The sequence below is a fragment of the Odocoileus virginianus genome, chromosome 7, assembly GCF_023699985.2.
Source record: "Odocoileus virginianus isolate 20LAN1187 ecotype Illinois chromosome 7, Ovbor_1.2, whole genome shotgun sequence".
Classification (NCBI taxonomy): domain Eukaryota; kingdom Metazoa; phylum Chordata; class Mammalia; order Artiodactyla; family Cervidae; genus Odocoileus; species Odocoileus virginianus.
In genome coordinates this window covers 76583950-76610717 of record NC_069680.1, presented here as the reverse complement: position 1 = coordinate 76610717, position 26768 = coordinate 76583950, and the positions used below count along the sequence as shown (strand labels likewise).

Sequence of the window (26768 nt, the reverse complement as noted above, 5' to 3'; positions counted from 1 at the left end):
GACTAATTATGTTAAACCGGATCTTTCTGCTTTCTTGAACAATTCGTGTGTCAAGGTATCTGTTTGGAGAGAGGGCAGAGGATGGTGACCTTGTTGTGATCCCAGATAGTAAATGAAGAGGCAGTGATGCTGGCGCCCATTTGTGTCAGGTTGATAATCTCGGGGACATGTTCACATCAGCGATGTAGCAATATCGTTTCAACCTTGAAATAACCTTCTGAGGAAGGCAGGTCAGGTATTCTCATCCCCAGCAGATAGATTAGAAAGCTCAAGAGGTTGAGGGAATTGTAGAAGGTATTGTTGTCCATCGGTGGACGGACTACAACTGGAACCTTGACACTGTGTTTCCAGGCCCCTTAAACCTGTCATTCTCCCAGAGTGCCCTGGAGCAGAAAGCCTAGGCGGTTTCCGTGGAACTGACACAGTGAGGGCTTGTGCAAGGTGCTTCTATCCTTCTAAGCCCTACAGTGACAGCCACATGGGCTGCACTTTAAATGTAAAGGCATATACATTTTAGTTCCTCTCTCCTTCTACCTCTTGGCATAGCCCTGAGGTTGTTAGTGAGTCTTCGCTCCTAAGTCATCTGCGGTTGAAATTTTAATTCTGTGGGATCTTTTCAAAGAGCTCTTTTCTTTCTCTTCCTCCCCTATTTGATCTGTGAAATGACTTCCTCACCACTCATAGAAAATTTGAAATATGCATCTGTTTCCTCTCACCTAGCCGCAACCTCTCACCAGTAAATATTTTTTCCTTTTACCAGCTAGAAGCTCTGGAGGCAGTTTTTGCGCAAACACACTATCCTGATGTCTTTACCAGAGAAGAGCTAGCCATGAAAATCAACCTCACAGAAGCCAGAGTGCAGGTAAACCTTCTTTTTAATTATTTAACTCTCTAATATTAAAACTGGCAAACTTTTTTTTTTTTGACATCATGACTGCATAGTGCACATTTGGCCAAAGAAAGCAAATGAAGACTATCTGTCATTTTCATGATGCACTTTAATAACATCAACATAATGTGGAATATTAGATTAGGTTGATTAATCGGTCATTCATAATTAACTAGTGATAATGTTCTACACTAATTTGTCCGCGTCTCTAAGGTACTAAATTACATCAATGCACATCCATTTCCTTGCTTTGGAAAAAAAAAAAAAGAGCTGAGATGCTATTCTCAAAGCAGTTCTGACCGCTCTGGGGTAAGGCCGGTCAATTGCAGAGAACTATGTTTTCATATGGGAACAGGGTAGAATCTGCTTTCCAGAAATTGCATCATGTCCAACTTTTCTCCAGTGTGTGGACTCTTTCAGCGAAGTGGATATGAAGAACATGGGCAATTTAAAAATCTTTAAACGGCAGCATCGAAGGGCTGCCTCTGAGCTGAGCGTGGCCTGCGGTGACCGTCTCTAAGCAGGATTTCTTTTTAGAAGCTCCATGGTGATTACATTTAAGTGCACAAGCCCGTCGAGCCCAGCAGATGTGCCCGAATGCAGGAGGAATAGATTCTCAGCGCCGCCTCTCTGGGAGAGCTATTCTTTGAGCACAATTATATATTCATTTTATTTATGGGGTTTCCTCCATGCTGTTTCTGTTCTTTTTTATGTAGGGGCTTGGGGTTAAGACTATGCAAAGATCTAATTGTAGGAAATATAATAGTTTGCTTTTGGTTCCCCTGGGTCATGTTAGTATCTCTTAAAAACCAATGGCTGAAGAGAGATAATGGAATTCTGAGCAGTAAATTGGGGGTTGTAAACAAATTATTTCCCCTATAATCAGATTATGTGATCCTGATTATTAAATCTGAACATGAATCATTGGTCATATGCGGGCAAATTAAACTGATTATTATTTGGAAATGAAAATCTCCTTTGGCCAGGATGCTGTTTATCCTTTCTTTTTTTAATGCCAGCTTGCCAATAGCTGCCTAAAGACTGAACTGCAAATTGAGATAAATGACACAATTATTGAGCATTCAGAAGTGGAAGATCATAACTTCTCCCTGAAAGGTGCAAGGGTGAGATAGGGGTGGTGACAATTAAAGCTGGGGATTGTTGTTCGGGCTATTGTTGGCTATTATGCAAACAGACAATGGTTGTGAAGCATTTGTTTAGTGAGCCTCCATGTGGGGACATGGGTTTGCTGGCGGGAAGGGAGATGTGTTTACATTTATACCCCTTGCTCATTCAAATATGATTAATGTTCTATAAAGCAGGGTCTTAATCGAAGCTGATGTTGTCAAACAATAACTAAATAGGGAAATAAACGACTCCATCATGGTCTTTCCTCAGAAGCAGGCGAACTGTCAGTGCAAAGTCATTAAAATATGATAATGAAAAATAGCTCAATTAAATGTTGTTATAGCTGTGACCTTCATTCAATTAAGACGCCAGAAAGTGTCTGCATTTGCTTTGCATTTAACTGCCCTAAATTTAGAATATAGATAAAATCATTATTCAATGGTTGCTGATATGTGCAATTAAAAACCAACTAGATTAAAAAAGAAAGAAACCCAGTTAAAGGAGAATGAAAATTCTGAGGTGGGGTGAGCCTCAACTCCCAGGTTCTCTCCTGGGCCAGTCTGTAGACAGGAGGATGAGAGGATGCCCAGGGGAGTAGGAGCGGGGTCTAGCCAAGCCTTTTTTTTTTTTTTTAAACAAGGACTAATATCCCAGGAAAGATGGGAAAGAGGTTTAGCTGCATAGAGTTAAGGACCACCTCTGGGGCTACCTTGGGCCCTGTCTGCCTGGCTGCCCCGAGGCTGTCCTACAAACACAGTCTTAGTTCCCAGGGGTTAAAGAACTTCACACCTGTCTTTAAGAAGGCGCTCAGAGCAGGTGAATCTTAAGCTGCCTCCTAACCCGAAGATGGTGCAGATAATAACACTGGCCCACGTTCACTGCGTGATTAATTGCTCTGTGCCAGGCACTGTGCTTGGTGTTCTTCATCTGTCTCTGTTCATTTTCCTAACAATGCTTGCGGGGGGTGGGGGCACACTATTATTATAATTTGGATCATGGTCCCCAGCTAAGCCACTGGGCTTCAAATTGTGAATCTGCCGCATAGCAAGCACTTGAATCATCTTGGACAAGTTAAACACTTTGTGTTTAGTTTTCTTATCTGTAAAATGGGGGTATAAGAGCTGCCTGCCTGAAAAGATGGCTGTGGATTCTGAATTAGAGTCACTGGGATCCAGGATTCTAACCCGGAGCCAACTCCAGAGTCAGTGTTCCTACTGGGTGCACAAGTGATGTACTTGTCATGATGTGATGATGTGTCAGGATTAAATCACATGCATGAGTCCAGACACATTCAGGCCAAACCTGCTGGAAGAGAAAATGAGTATTTTGCATGAGGAAACCGCAGGGCAGTGTTTTACAAACTGCTTTGAAGATGAATCCCCCCTTCTCCTCATAGGAAACACATTTCACATCAAATAAATGAACTTGCATGCACTGAGAATCTCCACAAGAGGGTACATTTACCCTTACTCTGGGCAGTGCATTTGCATACTTGCTATGATTTGATACTCATTTAAAAATGCCTTCCCTGGTAGTCCAGTGGTTAAGACTTGCCTTCCAGTGCAAGGGGATGTGGATTTGATCCCTGATCAGGAAGCTAAGATCCCACATGCCTCTAGGCCAAAAAACCAAAACATAAAACAAGCAATATTATAACAAATTCAATAGAGACTTTAAAAATGGTCCACATTAAAAAAAAAAAATCTTAAAAATGCCTGTCACATTTTCTACACCGGTTTTCTGACCCACCTGTGGGTCTGAAGCTGCAATTCAGGGAGCATCACTTTGCTAAATCTCTGGAGAGAGGAGGCTGTTCCCACACACCTGCTGTTAGGTGCCTATGGGCCCAGGCATGGGGAGCAGGCATTTGGGTTTAGGTTCTGGTTGCTTCCTTCTGTCTGATTTTCTGCCTTCTCTGGGTGTATGTGTGTTTCCTTCACGGACTCAGGTTTGGTTCCAGAACCGAAGAGCCAAATGGAGGAAAACAGAGAGAGGGGCCTCTGACCAGGAGCCAGGAGCCAAGGAACCCATGGCAGAGGTGACACCTCCACCGGTGAGAAACCTCAACTCCCCGCCCCCGGGGGACCAGGCCCGGAGCAAGAAGGAGGCCCTGGAGGCCCAGCAGAGGTGAGGCTGGCTGAACTCGGGCCTGGGGGGTGGGGGCTGGTGGGAATGCCGGGTTGAAAACTCACCCTGTGATTTTCTTTCTCTGCCAGCCTGGGACGCACTGTGGGTCCCACAGGGCCATTCTTCCCCTCGTGCTTGCCGGGAACCCTCCTGAATACGGCCACCTATGCCCAGGCCCTGTCACACGTCGCCTCCCTGAAAGGTGAGTCTGGACTCTGCAGATCTGCACCTCCTCCCCGGGGATCGTGGAGACTGTTCTTGGTCTGGCCCATCCTTGCACCTGGGGCAGGTGCAGCTCCTTTTCTCCTTCTTTCAGGCTCAGCCAGGGTTGCAAACAGCATCCTCTTGCACACATGCTGTCTTGTTTGATTTCTATATGTCTTGAGAATACAGGTGAATGTCATTAAGTTTCAGTGCACTGGCCAAGGACTGGCCAAGAGGTGGCTGTTTCAGAAGGAACCACTGCATTGGTACTGATTTTATTTTATTTTTCAATTGAAAAAGAATTTTTTTTAATTGGAGGAAAATTGCTTTACAGTGTTGTGTTGGTTTTTGCCATACAACAATGCGAATCAGTCATAATTATATATATATATATACATATATCGCCTCCCTCTTGAACCGCCTCCCCTCCTCATACCCGACCCTTCTAGGTCATCACAGAGCACCAGGCTGAGCTGCCTGGGTTGCATAGCAGCTTTCCATCGGGTATCTATTTTACCTGGCGGGCTGCCGTCTATGGGGTCGCACAGAGTCAGACATGACTGAAGTGACTTAGCAGCAGCAGCAGTGTATATATGTCAATGCTACTTTCTCAATTCATCCCACCCTGTCCTTTCCCTGCTTCACGTTGACCAGTGTTAGGTGCTAGCCTGCAGCTCATGAGTGAGGCCTGCAGTGGACAGTTGTCCCACCTTGCAAGGACCGTCTCCATGCATGCAACTCACCCACCAGCCTTCCCCGGGGCCTCTTGATGTCAGAGATCGGCATGCGTGCTCAGTCGTATCTGACTCTTTGCGACCCCATGGACTGTAGCCCACCAGACTCCCCTGTCCTTGAGATTTTCCAGGCAAGAATACTGGAGTGGGTTGCTATTTCCTACTCCAGGTCAGCGGTTTGAACTGTTAGAGCTTGTGGTCTTCTCAGATTTGCTCTCTTTTCAAAGGCTGCTATTGTTTGACGGGTGGAAACCATCTGGGCCATTTTTGTCAGGCCGACAGAGAGGGACTCTGATGCGACTGTCCGTCGGGGGTTTCTGGGGCAACCCACTGGATGAATGGGTCCATCCAGTGTCTTTTAGTTCTTGGCCCCAAACCCACTCTGTGAGGAAGCCAGGCAGCTGTACTGGCTGGGAGCAGGGCTGGTCACCAGAGTGGGTGTGGGGCAGCAATTGTTAGCGCTGGGGTTTGTCTGTCACAGTGGGTCTGCGAGGTGGAGGTGCAGGTGTGGGCTATAGCCTTTTAGTAGTGGGAGATTCCCCCCTAGAGTGTTTCCTGTGTTCTCTTTTAGGGTCTGGGCTCTCCTGGCCTCAAGGGGGTCTCCCTCCAGCAAGTTCTTCACACACACACACACACATCATGGCAATCTGCATTGCAAATGTAGTTTCTGGAGTCTGAATGAGGGCATGATGGAGCCTCCCTGGAGAATCTCCTAAAGGGCGAGAAGGGGAGAAGGGTGTTCCAGGCACAGGGAACAGGAGTGCAGAGCAGCAGGGAGGAGATCCAGGCTTGTCTGGAGAATGGCCTGTATGTTGGGTGCTCACGGAATGGGGCCAAGAGATAAGCTGCAGGGCCAGAGCTTGCAGGCCCTGGATACCGCACTCTCAAGTGGGATTTTTCACTGTCGGAAGTGGGGGCCTGAGGCCTGGAGCCACTTCTGAGTGGTCCAGGCAGCTGGGCAAATCCTGGTGCGGGAGGATGAGGCTCAGCTCCATCCATCTCTGGATCCCATGCCCTCCTGGTGCTTCCTTCAGCTCCAGGGGCCACGTAGAGGCCCTCTACAGAGTGGCCTTGGGACACAGTCACAGACTAATAGAAGACAGGGTGCTGAGAATGAAGGTGGGGGGTCTCAACTACAAGGAGGGTCCAGAAAGAGATTACCAGTGGGATGTAGGTATCATTCAGGGAGCTTGTCCAGACAGAGGAGCAATCCTGTGTCTGTCTGTTGAATCATCTCTGCTTCGGTGAGGGCCAACTCAGCTCCTGGGAGTGACTGTCTATTCTATAAACATTCTCTGCTTGCCCCACTCCAGCGTCATGAGTTGAAGGTGAATCCCACATTTCTTTGATGGGACAGCCTTTGGGGGATCTGTGGCAAGCTGAGGCCCTGGCGGAGGCCTGTGGTGGCTGAAGGAGGGGAGAGAGGCCCAGACTGCTGGCAGGGAGCAGGAGAGACTGCCTGCCTGTCACTGAGAGGCCGAAGGCAGTGGTGAGAGGGGGACACAGGACGGATCAGGAGGAGGCAGGGCTGGGGGGAGGGACAGGCGAATCTGTCATCCTCTTCCTCTTCCTCTGCTTGTAGGTACTCCCCCCAACCCCAGTACACCATTGGGGCCTGCCCTGAACTTGCCTTGCTGGAAACAGATTTACCTTTGGTGGAGGGGAAGGCTTGGGGTGTGCAGGACTCTTCAGAGGTGATGGGAATCACAGTGTGCACACAAAACCAGGGCACATCCTTGTGCCTTGCGGTGACACTTGCTTGGGAAGCCTGGACATCCCACTGGAAGGCCTTCCTGGCTACAGTCAGGGACATGAGGTGTGCTGGGGCAGGCGGCACCCTCCATGTTTACAGAGAGAGGCAGGCAGTGAGCGAAGCGAGTGTGTGAGGCTTTGCCTTCGCTCCCTCAGATACAAATGAGCTCTTCTTGATCATTTGAAACTCGCAACCTTCTCAGTCTGTGCATCTTTCTCCCACTTTCGAGCAAGGGGTGGGGAAAAGGCATGCTTCTCCACCGTCAGCAGTTATGCAAGGATCATGCTAAGGGGTGCCTTGCGATTTAGCAGAACTGGGTGGGGGTGGAGGGTGGGCTAGGGAGCATTTGCCCACTGAAGTGTCAACTGCCATTCAAGTCAACCCCTGGTGGGCAAATGGATATATGGAACCAACATTGCCAGAATGACTGAAATTTCAGGAGAAGCTAGAAATCCAGATTTCTATTTAGAATAACCCCATCTTTTAAATGTGGTTTCCAATTCTTTGGGCCAAATGGGCACATCCTTGGTCAGACCAGCCTGCGTCCTGCCTTCCTGTGGGGGACAATTTTACTCCACCCCTCCCATCTCTGCTTTCTGAGTTCTCCCTGTAGTCATGGCTCCTCCTCAGTTCTGCCTTCCCTGGCAAAGTTCCCCTCTTGCTGCTCATCCTTACCCCTTACCCATCATGGTCCTTACTATCTGGTCTTTCTGAGCAGCTGGCTTGTTAGTCTCTGCAAGCTAAGTTGTGTCGGAAAGGCAGGAAGTGAGTGATTATTGAAAACCTTTTCTGTGCTCTGCCTGGTGGTGAGAGTTGTTAAGTTGCCAAGTCAGATTCAACTCTTCACAACCCCATGGACTGCAGCATGCCAGGCTTCTCTGTCTCTCACTATCTCCCAGAGTTTGCCTAAGTTCATATCAAGTGAATTGGTGATACCATCCAACCACCTCATTCTCTGTCATCCTTTTCTCCTGCTTTCAATCTTTCCCACCATCAGGGTCTTTTCCAATCAGTCAGCTGTTCTCATCAGGTGGCCAGAGTACTGGAGCTTCAGCTTCAGCATTAGTTCTTCCAAAGAGTTTTCAGGATTGATTTCCTTTAAGATTGACTGGTTTGATCTCCTTGCTGTCCAAAGGACTCTCAAGAGTCTTCATCACCACGGTTCGAAAGCATCAATTCTGCTGTGCTCGGTCTTTTCTTCTTTCTGGAGGAGGAAATGGCAAACCACGCCAGTATTCTAGCTGTGAGAACCCCATGAACTGTTTAAAACTGTCTCACATTTGGCCCATTTAATTCTCACATAGGGTAGCGGAGTCAGTGATGTATCAGGGAGACTCCAGAGCTGCACAATAGGTCAGTGGGGCTGGGATGGCTCTGAGATAACAGCTGGTATTAGCTGGGTACTTTTGCATTCTAAAAGTGCCTGACCCTGTGAGGTGGCGCTCCCGGCAGTGGGGTTTTTTGAGCTAGAAGTCTCCACAAAGTCAGCTGATCAGCACAGCCTTGCTGCAGTCCCGGTGGGCTTGGCCGTCCCTGGAGATGTGCTTGGCAGACTTGCTTCTGCCTCCGGACCTGGGGTAACAAGTGTGTACCTGAAAGTCAGGTTCTGGATGCCCTGGGGTTCAACCCTTGATTGTTTTGTGGAACGTTTGTTCATTGGTTTGAGGCCTATGACCTGTAGACTCTTACAGCCAATGTCTCCTTCTATCAGGATTCCTCGAGCTACAGCATTAAGTGCATGGCCCAGTTTGGACCCAAGAGAGAAGCGATCCCAATTTTCTAGGCCTGGCTCAGTTCCAGGACCTCTGGGATGTCACCCAGCCTGAGTTCACCCGCACAAGTGGCTGGGCAGCCAGGTGCTGGCAAGGCTGGTGCCCCGAACTCTGCTTCTCAGGGGCTTCTGGCCAACAAGGGGGTGCCCTCATGTTGGGAAATTGATGCATGTGGGTGCTAGAAGGTATACATCTGGGCTTCTATGCCCATCCCTCTTTTCATAAACAAGAAATTGAGGTTCCATGAAGGAAAACCATTTGCTCACATGTCATTTATATCAGCAAGGCCTCCCCTTTCAGATCAGGGCTGATCTCCATGGGTCCTGATGTGCTCTTTCCTCCAGACATGATGTATTCATTCATTCCTTTGGGTGGGCACCTGCTTGTAGGGGCTCTGGACCCCGCCCCATGCCACCCCCTACCTCTTCTCCCTGGCAAGTGAGAGCAGCTATGAGTCCACTGGGTATGAGCCCTGGTGGGGGAATCTGGACTCACCCAGAGACCAGGACCACTGTCAGCTGAGCACCACAGCCCAGAGATCTTAGCCCACTCCTCCAGGCCTGAAGCAACTTGCAAATGACCCATAGGAAAAGAATCAAAGGGAATTTCAGCTTCTGGACTCAGACCAGTGCTCATGTCTCTCTCTCCAGACTTTGTGGTCCTGGTGGGATCATATAGCCCTGGACCAAAGACAGCACTGTGCTGACCCTGCCCTGGATGGCACTCTTGGTGTCACTCACAAGACTCCAGACCAGGGCCTGAGGACCCAAGCCAAAGATGCACCAATGCCCGGCCTAAGTGTGAGGGGAATGTGGGCTCCCAGTGCCGGGGCAGGATCAGTTCCCTGGAGGCACATGGAACCCTCCCCGGCCAGTGGTTCTAGAGCTGACCGCCTGCAGAGCATTCTCTATAAAGTTGAGGGACTCTGAGTAGGAAATCTTGGTCCTCTGATTCTAGGTGGTGTTGTGACAGATGTGGAGTCTTTGCCTGGGGAACATTGAGAGAGCTTCCAGGAGTGTTTGTGGGGGAGCTTGGAGGTTGGCAAGGTACAGGGTGCTGAGTTGCTTTAGGAGTTGGTCCTTGAAGTCCTTAGGTCCTTTAAGTAACTGTTGAACTCACTTTCCTGGCAACACTAGCTTTGAATGTGCTCTGAGAACAAGAGCGTTCTTGGAATATTGACTATCTCCGCCCGGAGTGGATGGCACTGGAGGAGAAAAAGACAGCAGGAATGGATCCAGAGAGCTAGTTACAGAGGGACTGTGTTTGGTGGGGGGCCAGAGCACAGAGCTGTGGGGTGTCCCCAAGCCCTGCCTCCAATATGAATGGGTGGACTGGCTGAGTGCTGGCAGCTCTTTCACTGTGGCTTAGCACATGCCGGATGTATCTAGATTCTGCCTTTAATTTTTTCATTAAGGGGGAATGTGGTCCAGAAAAGATGAAGGGGAACAGGTCTCCCAGCTGCTTTGCAGAGCTTTAGTACCCAGACTGAGAAGTCAGTAGCAGAAAACTCTGGATTATAGTTTTCTTAGGAAATTAGAGGCCCTCATTTTCATTGCATGGAGAGACGTGTTGAGGGTAGGGTCCTGGGGTTCAGAAGCAGCTGGAGAGCTGGGGAAACCAGGATGAAGCTGGAAAGGACCCCTGGCTTTGGAAAATCTGCACAACTCAGAACTGGCATGTCACACATTGGGCTGGCTTGGTGGACTTGCCTCAGGCCAGGGGCTGAGGGCAGAGACCTCCTGGAGTCCTGCCCCTGCCATGTCCTGGGCTGGGTGACTCTGCTCTGCTTGCTGCCAGGCCCCAGGAGGCTGGGGGGCAGCTCTGGGGTTGGAGCACTGGGGATACCTATTCAGCAGGTTCAGCGTTGGGGTGTATGGAGGGGTTTTTATGGAGGGATGTATCTAGATGGGTCAGCAAGGCTGCGCAAGCAATCAGGAGCCCAGGAAGCATGAGAGGTGGGGTTGGTTCCCTTGAAGGACAGGAGATTTTGAACCCTTTGGTTGGGCTGGTTAAACAGAGAGCCTATATTTGTAAGTGTGGCAGACTAGCCTGTAGTCTCTGCTGGGCAGGCCCCTGGATGGGCATTGGGCTGAGTCCAACAGAGGGGCCAGGAGACTCTCCACTGGTAATAGAGCCAGGTAGTTGAAAACCACACATTTGTGAAAGTTTTCTGCTTTAATTATCAAGCAGCTGACAAGCGCAGTAGCTTTAAGCAAGGGCTCTGGGTGGCCTGCCTGGTGAGAATCCTCATGCTTGCATTCATTAGCCATGTTAATCTTTTAATTTTTGTTGATGTTTATTTATTTATTTTAATTAATTAATTTATTTTTCTGGTTGGCTTTTAGTTTTGGCATGCAGGCTCTCTAGTTGTGGCTCATGGGCTTAGTCGCCCTGTGACATGTGAGATCTTAAGTTTCCCAACCAGGGATCGAACCTGTGTCCCCTGCATTGGAAGGCAGATTCTTAACTACTGGCCCACCAGGGAAGTCCCTAGCCATGTACAACTTGAGTAAAGTACTGGGAATCTCTACCTCTGCTTCCTCATCTGTAAATTTGGGGATCTTGACATTAGAGGACTGAATTTATAGGAATAAATGGGGGGAGCATGAGTTAGAATATCTGAGGCTTCTAGACCAGTGGGAGGTGTGAGTTAACAATATCATTATTAACTAGATTCCTCCATTCTCATTTCCAAGTCACTGGGTCCCACTCATATTTCTAAGATCCAATAAAACGTCTTTTCTTCCAAGCTTCTACTATTTCTGTGAACTTTATGACTTCCATGCAGACGTGCTAAGTTGCTTCAGTCCTGTCCAACTCTGCAACCCTATGGACTGTAGCCTGCCAGGCTCCTCTGTCCATGGGATTCTCCAGGGAAGAATACTGGAGTGGGTTGCCATGCCCTCCTCCAGGGGATCTTCCCGACCCAGGGTTCAAATCCCCTTGTGTCTTGTGTCTCCTGCATTGGCAAGTGGGTTCTTTGCCACTAGTGCCACATGGGAAGCCCTTATCACTGCTGTCATTCACCTATTTCCTGTAACCCCCATTGTTCTGATCTTTGGCAGTGATGGTGTTTCCTTTCCATCCCTGGTAAGATTTGCTGGTCAGGACACTCATTCCTTCCCTGGGGTTTCATGCAGCCAGTGATGTGCTTTGTATTCCGGGGTGGTCAGAGAGGGCCCATCCTGACCGGGCAGGCAGTCAGTGTATTTCTGTATTGGATGTCCTATGGAAACTGGAAAAGAAAAAGGCAGCAGGACCCTACCCCATGAAGCCAGGGTTTGCGTATCAATAATGAGTGTCTAGAGAAAAAGGCTTTGTAGCACAAAGAGTTTTCCTGCACTGTGTTAATGGCCAGCCTTATGTTCACAATTCATTAATTAATTAATGCAGAGGAGGTTATTAATGGCCGAGGGAAGTGCTTGGGTTTGTTCCGGGGAAGTGCTGGCTGCAGGACGGGCCACCGTCGGTGGAGGCCCTCTCTCTTGTGTACTTAGCCTGGCTGTATCTAACCTGTGATTCGGAGAGCTGGGTGTGAGGTGGAAACTCCTTACAACTGCCAGGGGAGAGCTTTCATAACTTAGCCGTGGAGCCACTCTCCCCGGATAGGCGGGGCATCGCAGCTGACCGTCCTCAACAAGATGGGGACCAGAGGGAGGATGGGCAGCCTGCGAGGCAAGGCAGGTCTGTGGGGACTCTCGGTGTCTTCTATGGACCCCTGGAGTCAGGCCTAAGCTGAGAGAACCGCAGCAGAGCTGAGGAAGGAGGTCTGACCTCCTCTTACATTCCCCTCTCTACCTGCTCCAGGTGAGGCCTTGGTCCCACGTGAGGCCTAGGTGGGGAGGAGCCCAGAGGCAGGCAGACCTGGTCCCAGCCCTGTAGTCTAGCTCCATCCCTCCAGGTCCCTCCAGATGAGGGTGTTCTGTCATGCAGCGGGTGCTCGGTCGATGCTGCAATCAGAATAGCCGTCCTGAGCCTGCATCACATGTGTGAGGATGAGGAGAGAGGCGAGAGGCAAGGGGCAGGGCATCCAGTGCTGGGAAAGGGTCTGGCCATGTTCTTCCTGGGAACAAAGCCCCATAGTTACCCCAGAATGTGTCCTCCCGACTTGGCCCTTGGGCTTCCAAGCCAAGGTAAAGCGTCCAGAGTCTAAGACTGGGAGGGCTTTACTGGCCAACAAGTGTTTCCCCATCAGGGTTAAACAGAACTGGAGGCAGCCTCTTCCTCTTTCAAGCCCCTGGAAACATTTTCTCCCTAATTCTCTTAATCACTTTTTCCTCTGTGTTGTGATTTTTAAAGAAAAATCACAATCTTAGTAAGCAGTTAAAATTATTTTGTTAGGAACTATGATAATCAGGAAAATTCAGAAAATATGCATTTAGAACTTACTGAATAATTTAAGCACTCATGTGCCACCCTTCTTCTGGAACTCTGCCTGGACCCCAGAAGCCCCTGAATCCCCATGCCCCATTCTTCTCATATCACTTTTCTTGCCCCTAAAAAAACCCATTATGCTGACTGTAATGGTAACGTGGTTTTGCCAGCCACCTGAGTAGGCATTTTGAAACGCTACTGTCTAGTCTGAACTTTTTTGAATGGTACATGTGTATACATATAAATAGAATCATATGGGATGTGTTTTTCATGCCTGGTTCCTTTGACTCGGCGTATGTGGGGGATTTATCCATGTAATTAGGTTTAGCTGTCAATTTTTTATGATATTCTCTGTTTACGATCAGATTGCCTGTAGATAACGACAATAATATGTCTCTCCCTTTCCACCTTATACAGTCATCCCTGGGTATCCACGGGGATTGGTTCCAGGGTGACCTTCCCCACCTGCCATACTGAAACCTGCCCATCCTCGAGTCCCTTATAGAAAATGTTGTAATATAATGAATATAGTTGGTCTTTGATATCTGAGGGTTTCACATCTCTGTATTCAACCAGTTGGTGGGTTGATTTCAATTGGTTGGTTGAATCTGAGGATGTAAAACCTGGGGATACAGAAGGGCAGACTGCAGTTATTTCTCTTTTTCTTGTCTAGCTGTGCTGGCTAGAACCTCTACTACAGTATTGAATAGAAGTGGTGATAATAGGCATCCTTGCCTTGTTCTTTTTTTCAGTAACAGCTTTATTGAAATACAATTCACATACCATGCAATGCACCCATTAAAATGAACAACTCAGTGGTTTTTTTGTATAGACAAGAGCTGTGAAACCATCATACGATTGACTTTAGAAAATTTTCATCACCCCAGACCTATTAGCAATCAGTCACCGTTTCCCCCAACCTTCCCTGCCCCATGTTACCACTAATATTTCTGTCTCTACAGATTGTGGACATTCTGTTATTGCCACTGCGGATATTTCACTGAGTGGAATCGTATCATACAATAGCTGGTCTTTGTGACTGATACTGGCTTTATGTCCTTATTCTTGATCTCAGGGGAAAGCTCTCACAACCTCATGAAGGTTTCACCATCATGTTTGCTGTCTGCCTTTTTATTTTTAACATACACTTTATCAAGTAAAGATATTTTTCTCCTGCCCTAGTTTTCTAAGAGTTTTATTTTAATTATTATTTTAAAAAATCATGAATATGAAGGGATGTTGAATTTCATGGAATACTTTTTCCTGCTGCTGTTGAGACAACCACAGGAATTTTCTTTCTCAAATATTAATACAGTAAATTGCATTGGTTGATTGTTTAATGTTAAACCAATTGTGCATTCTTGGAACTAACCCAAATTAGAGGTGACATGTTATTCTTTTTATATGTAGATGGACTGGTTGATATCTTGTTTAGGGCTTTTTTGTCTATGATCATGAAGAAGAGCCAATGGCTCGTAATTTTTTCCCCTGATAACCTCTATTCTGATTTTCAGTACTGTTTTACTTTACCCCCCAACTTAGTATAATAAAAGCGACAGTAGGACTGCCCAGCTGTTTTATTGTCTCTCCCAATTCCCAGGACAGGCTGGGCTCAGCCGGGTGGTTCTGTTGCTGCTTTTGCCTAGTGTCTCATGAGGTTGTAGTCAGATGGTGGCTGGGGCTGATACATGCAGGATGGCAATGCCTCTGTTCCTGGTGCCCTGGCAGGGATGCTGAGAGTGCCCTGTCTTTCTCTCTCTCTCTCTCTGTCTCTTTGGTGGGAGTTGGATGGTGGTTGGATCCCGAGATTATAAATGCAGAAGATGCCAGGTCTTGTTAAAGACTTATATTCAGAACAGGCACAGTGTTACTTCTGCTGAATTCTATTGATGGAAGCTGCTCACAGAGCCAGCTCAGATACAAGTGGAGGGAATTGCATACAGGTGTGAACACTGGGAGCGTGGTTCATCAAAGGCCCTCTGTGGAGACTGACTGCACAGATATTGAGGATACTCTGGCCTTGTGACGTGAGTTGGGATTTAAACAAATATTTATTTATTTATTTGACCTCACCAGCTTTTAGTTGCAACATGTGGGAATTTAGTTGTGGCGTGTGGGATCTAGTTTTCTGACCAGGGATCAAACCTGGGCCCCCTGCATTGGGAGTGCAAAGTCTTAGCCAGTGGACCACCAGGGAAGTCCTGAGAGGTTTGTTTTTGAACTCACCTAACTTCCCAGTCCTGACTATAAGTGCTTTAAGGGCAGTGTCCTTATCTGAATCACTTCTAGATCCTTCTAAGGCATTCACCTCTGCCCTTAACACAGAGGCTGGTGCAGAGTATGAGGTAGTGAAGTCTGACTAGGGCAGAGGATCCCACTTACTGCAGAGTTCACTACTCAATGGGAGAGGCTCCTGGCCTAAGGTCCGCAGTGTGTGCAGCTTCAGGAAAGCAACACAGCCTTGCAGGACCCCGGCTTACTTCCGAAGGTGCAGGTGTTGGGGAAACAGGGCACCTGAGGGCTGGAGCATGATCTGTCCTCGTGGGGGATCTGGTTGGGTCAGCCCTAGATCCTCTGTGCCTAGCCGATATCATGAAGACAGGGGTGAAGAATGCCAGCACTTAACATTTGGAAGGAATCTCCTTGATGAGTATGTTACCACCACTTCTCCAGGATACAGTAGGAGAAACTGAGGCTCAGAGGTGGATAGGACTGCCCAAGGTCACATAGTGTGTTTGCCAGAGGTAAGACAAGCCAGGGACCCAAGTGTCCCATTGTCCAGTTCCCCACATCCCATATTGATTCTGTTCCTTTTACAGGCCCCTGCTGTCATTCTCCTGGCTTTAAAAACTGCAACTCACTTTCCAGAAGCCATTTCCTATGGGTGCTGATGGGTTTGCCCTTCCTGCTAATCAATGGGGCCCTGGAGTGCAGAGCTGAGCAGAGGGCTCCTAGCTTATGCCCAGAGGCAGCAGGGGGCTGCTGGAAGGAGGGAGGGTGGCACTCACTGGCATCAGATCACCTAGAGTGTGTGTCCCTGTTGCTCCCCTGATGAGCAGGGTTCTTGGATCTGGGTGCTGTCATCATTTGCTTGCCCCCTCAAAGGCACCTAAGCAGAAACAGGACATTGATCCTGGCCCCAGACTGGGTCACAGCACAAGAAATGGTTGGTTGAGCTGACTCCCATCAGAGAGCATCTGCTGAGTGAATAAACAAATATCGGGACAGTGCATGCACACGTGAGACTGATGGGGAGGGATTTAGCGTCTACTCCCCCAGGGTAGGGGCTTCCCTTGTAGCTCAGTTGGTAAAGAGTCTGCCTGCAGTACAGGAGACCTGGGTTTTATTTCTGGGTCAGGAAGATTCCCTGGAGAAGGAAATAGCTACCCACTCCAGTATTCTTACCTGGAGAATCCCATGGACAGAGGAGCCTGGCAGGCTACAGTCCATGGGGTCGCAAGAGTCAGACACGACTTAGCAACTAAACCACCCCAGGGTAACCTGCCAAATGAACCTGGGGATTTTGGCATTAATCAGGTTGAGTAGCTTTGTGGTGACCATAGGTTTTCTTTTCATGGGGTATTGAGGAAGATTAGGACCTGGGAGATGGCAACTTTGAGGAATCAAAATATGCTCCCTAGATCAGGAAAGACAGACTTCCCCTTCCTTCCTCCCTCCCCCAAATATAATCGAGTGTTTTCTTTGTATCCAGAATGGACATTTTAGCTCTAGAATCAGGGCTGTGGGGTGAGGATAGGTGAAGGCTCTTACCCTGCAAATTTGGGAGGTGAGGTGGGTACAAAAATAAACACAACTCCTGTTAAAGAGGCAATAAAAACCGTAACACAGAGATGGGAGAAAGCAGTTTGGGAGTTCTGTGATAGAAGTCACCTGGGAGTGAATTGGACCCTGTTGTATATTTGTTTATAGGTGAACACAGTTAGCTACGGCATTGAATAATCTCTGCTTAAATATTATAGGTTTCTGCCAACACTGTTACCCCACAGTCCTTGCAAACTGTAAGGAACTGGTATTAGGAATCACAGAACATGTTTATTCTACTTTGCTATGAAGCAAAAAAGAAATGAACTATATGTATATGAAAAGTTTTATAAATCCACTTACGCACTTACTTGCTCAATATTCTTACCCTTAACATGACCATTTAGCAAAAAATTGGTGTGCAAGAGCTCTACTTGTAACCAAAATTATCGTTCTTGCGCCTTTATATGATGAAAATGTGCTATTGGCAAAGACGAGACAGAACTAACTTAATTTTTCCTGTCAGTCTCTGTAGGAGATCAATTAAACTGCCGAGGAGATCAAATACTTCAGACTGTATTTATTACATTAAGTATTTATGTTCAGGCCAAGCCTTTAAAGCATGATGTCATATAGGAATGTAGGCCGATTAAATCAATTCAGCAGAATTTGCTGTAACTTAATGGAAATCTAATTGTGCGTTTTAATTTAGTGTCCAGGAGGTAGTAAGTTCTCCAAACAAAATAATTTTCAGTCTGCATTTGGGGAGCGGGAGGCTCTTGCACAGGCTTGGGTGATGGCACTTCTGGTAGGTGAGAGGGAAGAAGTCCTGGCCTTGTAGGGGCTTTGCTGGCTGGCAGGTTGGGTTGCATCCCGTGCAAGGGATCACTGACTTCGATCCCCACCAAACAGGAAATCGATGAAATATTCCTGGTGGGTCCTCCACGGCCAGTCCTTAGGTCCACGTTTGCCAGTCAATAGCTCCAGTGCAGACTGAGGCCATTAGCAGTCACGGAGTCTCGGCCGGGTGCTGAGGACACAGTTCTTACTCCTTAGAAACCTCAGTGGAACTCTCTTCTAAAGGAGAGCATCTCTCCCATCATTGGAATGAAAGGAGATGGGAAATCACGAGTCACGAGAAAGACACACTTATTGTGAGAGTAATACTCGGTCAGTTTAGAAAAAGCGGAAGATACAACAAAATACAAAGAAAAATATAAAGCTTATCTTAGCATCCAGAATCAACCATGATGAATATTTGTGATTGGTACATTTTTTTCCTTCCCATTTATAAATATGTATCTCCAATAAATTTATGTATTTTGAAACTTATTTCGAATTAAAAAATCAGTTTAAATTTATAAACATTTTTTATTTCTAAATAGTATTATTTACTATATATGCCTGTGACCATATATTGATATGATATATGGCTGTATGTGTGCATATACACATATGTACTATGTATATATGTATTATTGTGTATACAGATATATATGTATATATTCACACACACACAAAATGGGATAATTTTGACTTACTGTTTTTTTAACCTACTTTTAAAATTTAATATTTTACTATTACTATATTTTTGCACCAAATATCCTCTTACAGTATAATTTTGTCATAGCTTTAGTGCATTCAATAAGGTGATTATAATTTATTCAGTCAATTCTCTAGAATTGGGTGGTTAGTTTCTTCATAATTTTTTGTTGCTATCTGCCACACGGGAATGACTTCCTTTGTAACTAATTTAATTTTTAGACCACTCATGATTTTAGCTTTTTGACAGATAAAAAAACAAAAGAAAACTAGAGCCCCAAGTATGGAAATCCAGACATGAAAAGATGAGACTTTTAAAGTTTGTTGGCTTACTCCTCAAGATTCTATTGGCAGAATAAATTATTCTGCTTTTCGATCTGATGGAAATGGCTCATCAAGGAAGCCACACAGCTGTGAAAACCATGTAGGGACTGTGTAAGGCAGGGTGAAGGATGCTCACAACACAGCTGCGCATCTGGAGGAGGGTCTCACTGTTCATTCTGTGTGTCCTCCCGGGGATGCTCAGAGCAAGTCTAGATTTTTGCTGGTCACTGAATTGAACTGGTAACTAGAACAAGCTGTGCATTGTAACTTACTCTTGCCCTTTATTTTGTACGTGGTCATGAATTATTTGAGAACTTAGTACTGGGTGATTTATAGAGGTAGATATATTACCTCTTCTTATAGATGAAGAAGCTGGAGCTTGGAAAGATGGTGTGAAGTCCCATGACCAGTTAACAGTGGAACCAGGAGTCAAACTTCAAAGCCTGTTTCCTCCTCCTTTGCAGGCTGCCTCTGGCTTTCAGACCCTAGAGGTGTCCTGTCACCATTCTCATTTTATAGGATGTTGATAAATATGACTCGGTTTTGGCGTAGATATTTGCAAAAGTATCTGCTACCACCCTGACATAGTAAAGAGGAGGACAGTCTCTTTTATGGCTGACTCCACGTCACCCCATCGCTAGCAGACACAGACTTGAGCCCTTTCAAACATTGTTTCTTGTGGTGGTTCCTGTGGCCGGGGACCAGCAGCTTCAGGCCATTCTAAAGCTTGCCACTTTGCTTGCCTTGTACTAAATGGCTCCAGGTTACTATGCATGTTGAATTTTTTGGCTGTTTTATAAATTTTTTTGTCTTTTATCTCAGTATTACCCATCAGTGTTTCTGCTATTAACAGTCTCATTGCTTTCTAGCTTGTGGCAACCTTGTAAGACAGAAAAGTTTTGTTAGCCGTGCATTTGGAAGTCTTCAAGTATGTGGTGAGGGCCTTGAGCCTACTTTTTGTGGGCAAAATGCATGTGTTTTGGAATCTGGGTTTTCAGTTCGTAACCATGGGTTTAACCGCTGTCTTGAGCATTGCAAAGGGTGCATTCATATTTTGCTATTTCTGTTGTCAACAGTGCTCCAGGTTGATGAAGTTTTTCAGGCAGGAGAACACTTGGAGAAATCTCATATTACTATTGGTACTGTGAAATCATGGAGACATCAAGAGTTAGGTCTAAAAGGACCCTATTTGTAGAAATCATTTTCCCCCCGTGTTAAAAAGTGGTTATGGGAATTAAGGGAGATGCTGGTTTTTGGACAATTTAAGCTCAATTGAAACCAGTTGAAATTCTGAAAGCATGTTTAAGTTGGAAGGAAGACATAGCTTTATAATTCACATCCCATTCTAAAACCAGTCATTTTTTGTTGAAAGGGATTTAAAAATGTGTCTGTTAGCCCACAGTGTGCCTGAAGATTCTCTACAACATCCTGTCAAGGGGGCTTCAGTGTCCCATGACCAGAAACCCATCACCCCCAGAGAGAGACTACCATATACACTGATGGTAAAGAAAAGAAAACCCCTCTTTCTCTCCCTCCATCTACTGCTTCTGCTATACCCTAAACCAGGGAGAGGCAGTTTCCTAGTATCCACTGTGCCTAAATGGCCTCCAGTCTTCTCACTCTCCCCACAACTCCCTCCCTCTGGCCTGATGGTCTGACTGTGACTTTACCCTCCCTTTTTTCGGCAGGTTCTGCCTCTGTTAAGGCAACCCAGAACCGTATGGTGTCACAGTGAACTTGCTGTGAAGTCATACCGACCACATGCTCTATTGCTGAGACACATCCCCTTCTCAACAGTTGGGCACAGATCACAGACTTTACCCATTTCCCTGATAAATATCATTGCATTAGATTTGTTTCTGTGTTTGCCTTCGAGCTTGTCTGTTGTTCAGATGGCCTCTCTTGGTCTTGTCTGTATCTGCCTTCTGTATCGGTATGTCTTCTGTGTTCTCATCCAGGGAGGGCAGGGCAGAGCAGAGAGGAGGCGATTCCCAGTGGTTCATTTTTTTTAGCATTCCTCCATGTGGCTTTCAGTCATTTATGTCTTCACCGAAGAGCAACCCTTGTGGCTCAGCTGGTAAAGACTCCCGCCTGCAATGCGGGAGACCTGGGTTTGATCCCTGGATCGGGAAGATCCCCTGGAGAAGGGAAAGGCTATCTAGTCTGGTATTCTGACCTGGAGAATTCCATGGTCTATGTAGTCCGTGGGGTCACAAAGAGTCAGACAAGACTGAGTGACTTTCACTTCTCAAAGAGCATCGCCCCCCTTTGATAGACACTCAGTTGCTGTTCAGACTTGGGGTGTTGGTGAGGAAAGAGGGAGACATCTGTGACAGGCTTCATGCCAAAGACTTTTGTTGGCCTGGGCACATCTCTCAGGGTCTGATGTCCTGCTTTGGGAATCCCCACCTGACCGGTACTGTATAGTCAAGGGACAGAGACAGGGCTCAAGGGAGGCGTGCACACCTCATGATGCTTCCTCGGCCAGAGATGTGGTGGGTTGGGGGGGTTGAAGGTGCTGCTCATGGATATGTGTGTGGGGGTGGCCCGAGACACTTTGGGGGTCCTCACCCACTGGAGGAGCAATAAGGAGATGAGCGGTCTTCATCTTCTTGAGGACCTTGACCTCACTTTCCCTCGGCTCTTACAGTTTTGTTTTGAAGAATTTATTTTTAATTGTGGTGAAATACACATATGATAAAATTTCTATCTTAACCAATTTCTATCTAACCAAGTGTGTAGTTCAGGAGTGTTAAATATGTCCTTATTATTGTACAACCATCATCACCATCCATCTACAGAACTCTGTCATCTTTCCAAACTGTGTACCTATTACACCTCACCCCTGACTCCCATCCCCTCAGCCTCTGGCAACCACCATTCTACTTCCTGTCTCTATGAATGTGACTATACTAGGTACCTCATACAAATGGAATCGAGCAGAATTTGTGTTTCTTCTGACTGTCCTAGTTCACTTAAGATAATGTCCTTGAGGTTCATCCATGTTGTAGCCTATGTTGGAATTTCCTTTTTTTTAAAAGGCCGTAGGCATAGCCCTTACAGTTTATAAGCAGAGTCTCCCAGAGTCGTTGGATTCATCTGGTCCTCAGTTTCCCCATGTCTAGTGTGGGGGGTGAAGTAGGCAAGCCACATAGACGCTCTCTCTCCCTCCATTCCATGAATTAACTTATATCTTCCACTTCTGAATCTGGGTTTTGTGGGCCAGGAATGTAGTTATTGATGACTTTAATGGGGACTTGCCTGTTGCAGGTGTGAACTATCAGGAGTAGACTATGGATCCCGGAGGTTGTGTCTTGTCCAAGTGGCACTTCTTCATCTTGCAGGTGATGTGCTCATCACCGAGTCACAGCCTAATTAACGCCCTCTCTGGTGCTTTATCAGAGTAAGGCCTTGCTGGGGATGAGAACCAGCCCAAGACACGTATGATGAACCTGCACCTCTGGGGCTTGTCTGACATGGGGTTGGCTGCCCAGGCCTGGGTCTGGGGACTGTGGCCACTTTAGGGTCCCCCGCAGCCCACAGCCCCAGCCCAGCTCCCCTCAGATCCCCAGCCCCTCGTGGCCCCTCCCCAAATGTGCTGAGGGTGGGGGTCTAATATCAGTCTTCCTTCTTTTGAGCATCCATTTAAAATCAAACTTATGTGTTTAAAAGAAATGCACAGATATTGTAGAAAAATGAGAAAAGCTCTAAGCAGGCACAGAAAGGAAAATCATCAGGATTCCCATTGCTGAGAGGGTTCACTGTGCTCTGTCTTCTGTTCTCTTCCCGCTTCCCTCCCCTCGGGAGGGATCTGGAGGGATGGAAGACCTCCCCTGCTGGGTGAGTCCTGGCCCTCGGGGTGGCTCCTGAGCTCAGGGCACAGGTGCTGTTCCCACCCAAGATCGCAACCCCCGGTCTCAGAGAGGCCAGATTGCTGTCAGTATGCGGCTGGCTGTGAGCACGCGGGAGAAGCAGAACCAGCGGGATGTGGGATTTGAACCCTTTAACTTTTTGTTTGCTTCCTGCTGTCACTGGAAACGTGACCAGGCAAAAGCCAGCTAAGAGTGCGAGTTGTGGAATGGGCTGTCAGAGTTCTGTGTGTAAACTGGGCATTTGTGATTCCTCTCACGCTCATCCTGCCATCTGCTGCCTGCTGTATCGGCCCCTCCATCAGAATTGAGGCAGGAAGTGATGGCTGCATTTTAACCTCCTATTATACTCGAGGAGCAGGGGACGACCTGCAGGAGAAGGCCCCCTTCTGTAATAAAGTGAGTGGACCTGGGCAATTCCTGGAGCCTTGTTTCCTTACCTGGAATGTGGGGCTGAGTGATGCCCTCCCCTCAGGGTGGCCAGAATGATGACAAGAGACCACAGTGGGTGCTGGTAAGGGTGAGTTTCCTTTTGCTTCTGAGCAGGCTTGGAGAGGAAGAGAAAGATGCCCAAATGTGCTTCCGGGGAGAGAAAGGAGCCTGACTCCCATACAGGGAAGCCTGTCCCTGGGAAAGGAGGCTGGGGATGCCCCAGCTGCAGGCATGGTTAGTGCTGCTGAGGCTGCTGATCCCACAAGTGGGTGTCAGGCCTGGGTGGGCCTCCCTGTCTCCCTCCTGCCTGTCACAGCTATTTCTCAAGGGCCTGGCCCTTTCCAGGTGCTGTGCTGAGGGTTGGGGACAGAGTAGTGATTTAGGCCCCCTTGGGGGTGTGTGGGGCAGACGGACAGTAAACCAGTCACAAACCATTAATGACCCACCTACTATTTGTGGCCAGTGCCTTGAAGACAGGAGCATGAGGCTCTGATGGAGCATATAACCCGGGTACCTGCTTTGGATGGGAGGTCCCAAGGGGCTCCCTGAGGACATGGTGGTCAAATGGAGCCCTAAAAAGAGACAAGAGCCCCGAGTCAGAGGAAAGATCTCTTCACTCCCAGGCAGAGCCTGATGAAGGGTCCAAGGTAGAGGAAAGAGTGTGTCCTCTCTCCAGACAGAGGGACATAGTTGTTAAGGAGCCAGTCCTCTGCCTAGTGTGAGGTCCAGCTCTGCCACTTGTTATTTCACCTCAGTTCCCTCATCTGCAAAAGGGGATAGAGCCTGCTGCCTAGGATTGTTCCAAAGCTGAGATGTGCAAAGTCACTGTGCTTAGAACTTCGGTGCTGGTACATACAAGGGCTTGCTCCAGGGATCACAGGTCCTGTGTAGGGCTTCACTGTGACGGTGGTTTGAACATCTGTAAGGAAGCCTGGATAGCATATGACAAGGACGAGGAGAGGGCACTGGGGGCCCCAGCACTCAAGGTCTTGAAGACCACAGGGAGGAATTTTGATTACATTCAACAGATAAGGATTTTGGTCCAAAGCTACTCCCTATTTGCAATGCTACTTCTTCCAAAGCTGGTGAGCCCTTTTAGAAGAGTCAAGGGGTGGGTGGAACCTAGAGGGGCTGGCTTTGCTGCCCCCTCCTAGGTCTCAGGCCTCAGGGACAGGCACTGACTCCCATGTCCTTGGCAGGGCCTCAGTGCCCCATCTCCTGCTCCCCTGGTGGGATAGTCTCTGGAGCTGGCCCAGACTGGCTGGGGCAGAGGCTGTGGCGATACTCGATGCTCATCTTCTGCAAGAAACAAATGTGGTGGGTGGGTGTGGGGGGCACCATTTGACCTGTCCAGAGGCTCAGGATATCTCTCAAATCATGTTATGCTGGCAGCGGAGTCCACCCACCCAGACTGGATGCAGGTCTCTGTGTCTCCTGCCTGCACACCTGCCCTCGTGGAGGTGCCATCATGGTTCAGCTGTGTTCACAGAGCTTGGATGGACATTAGGACCTCAGGATTCCATAGCTAGACTCTCCATGTCCTCCCCCCCCCACACACACTCACACACACACACACACACACAAACACCCCTTTCTCTCTGTTGGTCCCCATCTTGGAAATGGCACCACCATTCATTCATTCAAACCCAGAGGTCATCTGTGAATTCTTTTTTCCATCACCCTCCACCTACAGTCTGTGAGCAATGTGCATAGGTGCTCACCTTGAGCATAAATCCAGAATCTGGCCATCTCTCACCACCTCCCCTCTAGCCACCTTGAGCTAAGACTGCCATCAGCTGGGACTGCATCATCGCAGCAGCCTCCCCATCCTCTCTTCAAGGAAGTTACGCTCCAGACACTTGACTCCAGTCTGCTGAAGCTTCCTCTCCCTGCAACCTGCCTGGCCCTGGTGATTCCTTGACTCCTTGGCTGTCCTCCTCCCCTGCAGCCCCTGACTTTGATCACTCTGAATACTTGTTGCGGGTGACTTCTGTCTCCACTTCAGTGCCATTGCTCTGGTCTTCTCTCCTGGGTGTTCCTGTCCCTGTTTCTTTGACATTGCACTCAGCTATCTACCAAGCATCACACTCCATTCACTCCATCACACTCCATTCATTCAAATAGCACTCACCACTGCCTGCCTTCACATGAAGCATGCCTGGACTACACTGTACCTCTGCACTGGAACTGTGCTCCATGATGCCAGGGATCTTGCTGCCTTATTCCTGCTGAGTGGTCACTAGGGTCAAGAACGGTGCCAGGTGCTCATGAGACAGCCATTGGATAAGTGCACCGTTGAGGGTGACATGTGAAAAGAAAGGTCTCCTCCAGCCCTGGGCCTGGAGAGGTTCATGCAGTGCTGGCCAGCAGCCTTGGGGCCAGACAATTGTTCCTAAGCCCCATTCCACACTTTGAACCTGTACTGAGTCCTTTCCAAACCAAGACCTTCAGAACTTCTCAAACTTTAGTTCACAGTGCCCTGAGTGCCCCTTGAACCTCAGGTTAATGTTTCATGTCTCTCTTGGGCTATAAAAAATACCTACTGTTCTGTTCATTAGATGATTAGGTCCAAGCAACTCAGTAAGTGTTTCTGTCCCAAAAGCTTAGTAGTCATTTGAAAATAACACATGTAAATTGAATGAAAAATAATAGTTTTCTTTTATTCTTAAAGAGTTACCATTACTTTCTATTTGAAAGTACATCAGTGAACTCTGCATGACTTCTCTAAACTTGGAATCACAGTGGATGCCATTGCTCCTCATTTTATGTTCCGTGTGGATTATTTGTGTGGTGTTTGCAAAATCTGGCTTCATGGAAATACAACATCCTTGAAAGGAGTGGAGCGAGATCTCCCGTTGAAGCTGTGAGCTCCCTTGTGAAGCAGCTTACATGGCATCTGATAGATGTGGCTGGCTTCCGCCTGCCCTTGAAAATTTAAAATATCCCTGCAGGGCCCTTGTGAGTTCTTGCAGATGCTTTGGCACATAGTTTGGAGAGTGTGGCATTACTTTATTGGATCCTCATAATGATCCTGTGAGGTGGGGATCATTTCATTTCATAGAAGGACAAGCCCAGGCTCAGAGAAGTCAAGATACTAGCCTAAGGCCACACAGCCTGTTGGTAAGGGAACCGAGACTGGCCGGTTCTCCCTGACGCTCTGCTGGTAATCCGTTGTACTATCAGTTGGATCTCTTGACTTGTGCATCTTTGGGGTCCTGAGCTCTTGTCAGCTTTCCCTAAAGTGTTTGGAAATAAACAGCATCAATCAACCCCTTGCCCCCAACCCTAAGTCTGAGAGACTGAAATGTGGACAGTGATGGCAGCCTGTTGTTCTTCCTTCTTCCAGGGGGCCCCTTGTGCTCGTGCTGTGTCCCTGACCCCATGGGACTTTCCTTCCTCCCCACCTACGGCTGCCAGACTAACCGCACGGCCAGCGTGGCCGCCCTGCGCATGAAGGCTCGTGAGCACTCGGAGGCCGTCCTGCAGTCCGCCAACCTCCTGCCATCCACCAGCAGCAGCCCCAGCCCCGTGGCCAAGCCGGCACCCCCCGACGGCAGCCAGGACAAGACCCCTCCCAGCAAGGAACAGAGCGAGGGCGAGAAGAGCGTATGAGGGGCCCGAGTGCCCAAGCCCGCCGTGCCCTCCCCCCTTGCTTCTCCCAGCCTCGGCCCCCACGGAAAACTCTCCAAAGAGCGAGGAAGAAGCCTGCTGCCCTGCGCCTCCTCTCAGACTCAGGAAAGGAAGCGAGAACCACAGCTCCCCCAGTGAATGGAGAGTGCCTCTGGAGTCCCCCCAGTGGGGCTGTTCTGTCCCGGCCTGTTTGGTGTCGGGTCCCGATGGGACTCGTGGGTACCAGAG

General features: G+C 48.0%; 1 protein-coding gene across 1 annotated transcript in view; it reads left to right on the top strand.

Moving 5' to 3' along the window:
• Nucleotides 1-26768, top strand: part of DRGX (dorsal root ganglia homeobox) — a 29747-nt gene that overhangs the window by 1220 nt on the left and 1759 nt on the right. Inside the window, exons 3-6 of the mRNA XM_070469839.1 lie at nucleotides 761-862; nucleotides 3966-4144; nucleotides 4234-4346; nucleotides 26257-26768. The exon at nucleotides 26257-26768 is cut by the window's right edge and continues 1759 nt beyond it. Of these exons, the coding sequence (XP_070325940.1) occupies nucleotides 761-862; nucleotides 3966-4144; nucleotides 4234-4346; nucleotides 26257-26522 (660 nt within the window). The 3' untranslated portion in view covers nucleotides 26523-26768. The remainder of the gene's footprint in view (nucleotides 1-760; nucleotides 863-3965; nucleotides 4145-4233; nucleotides 4347-26256) is intronic.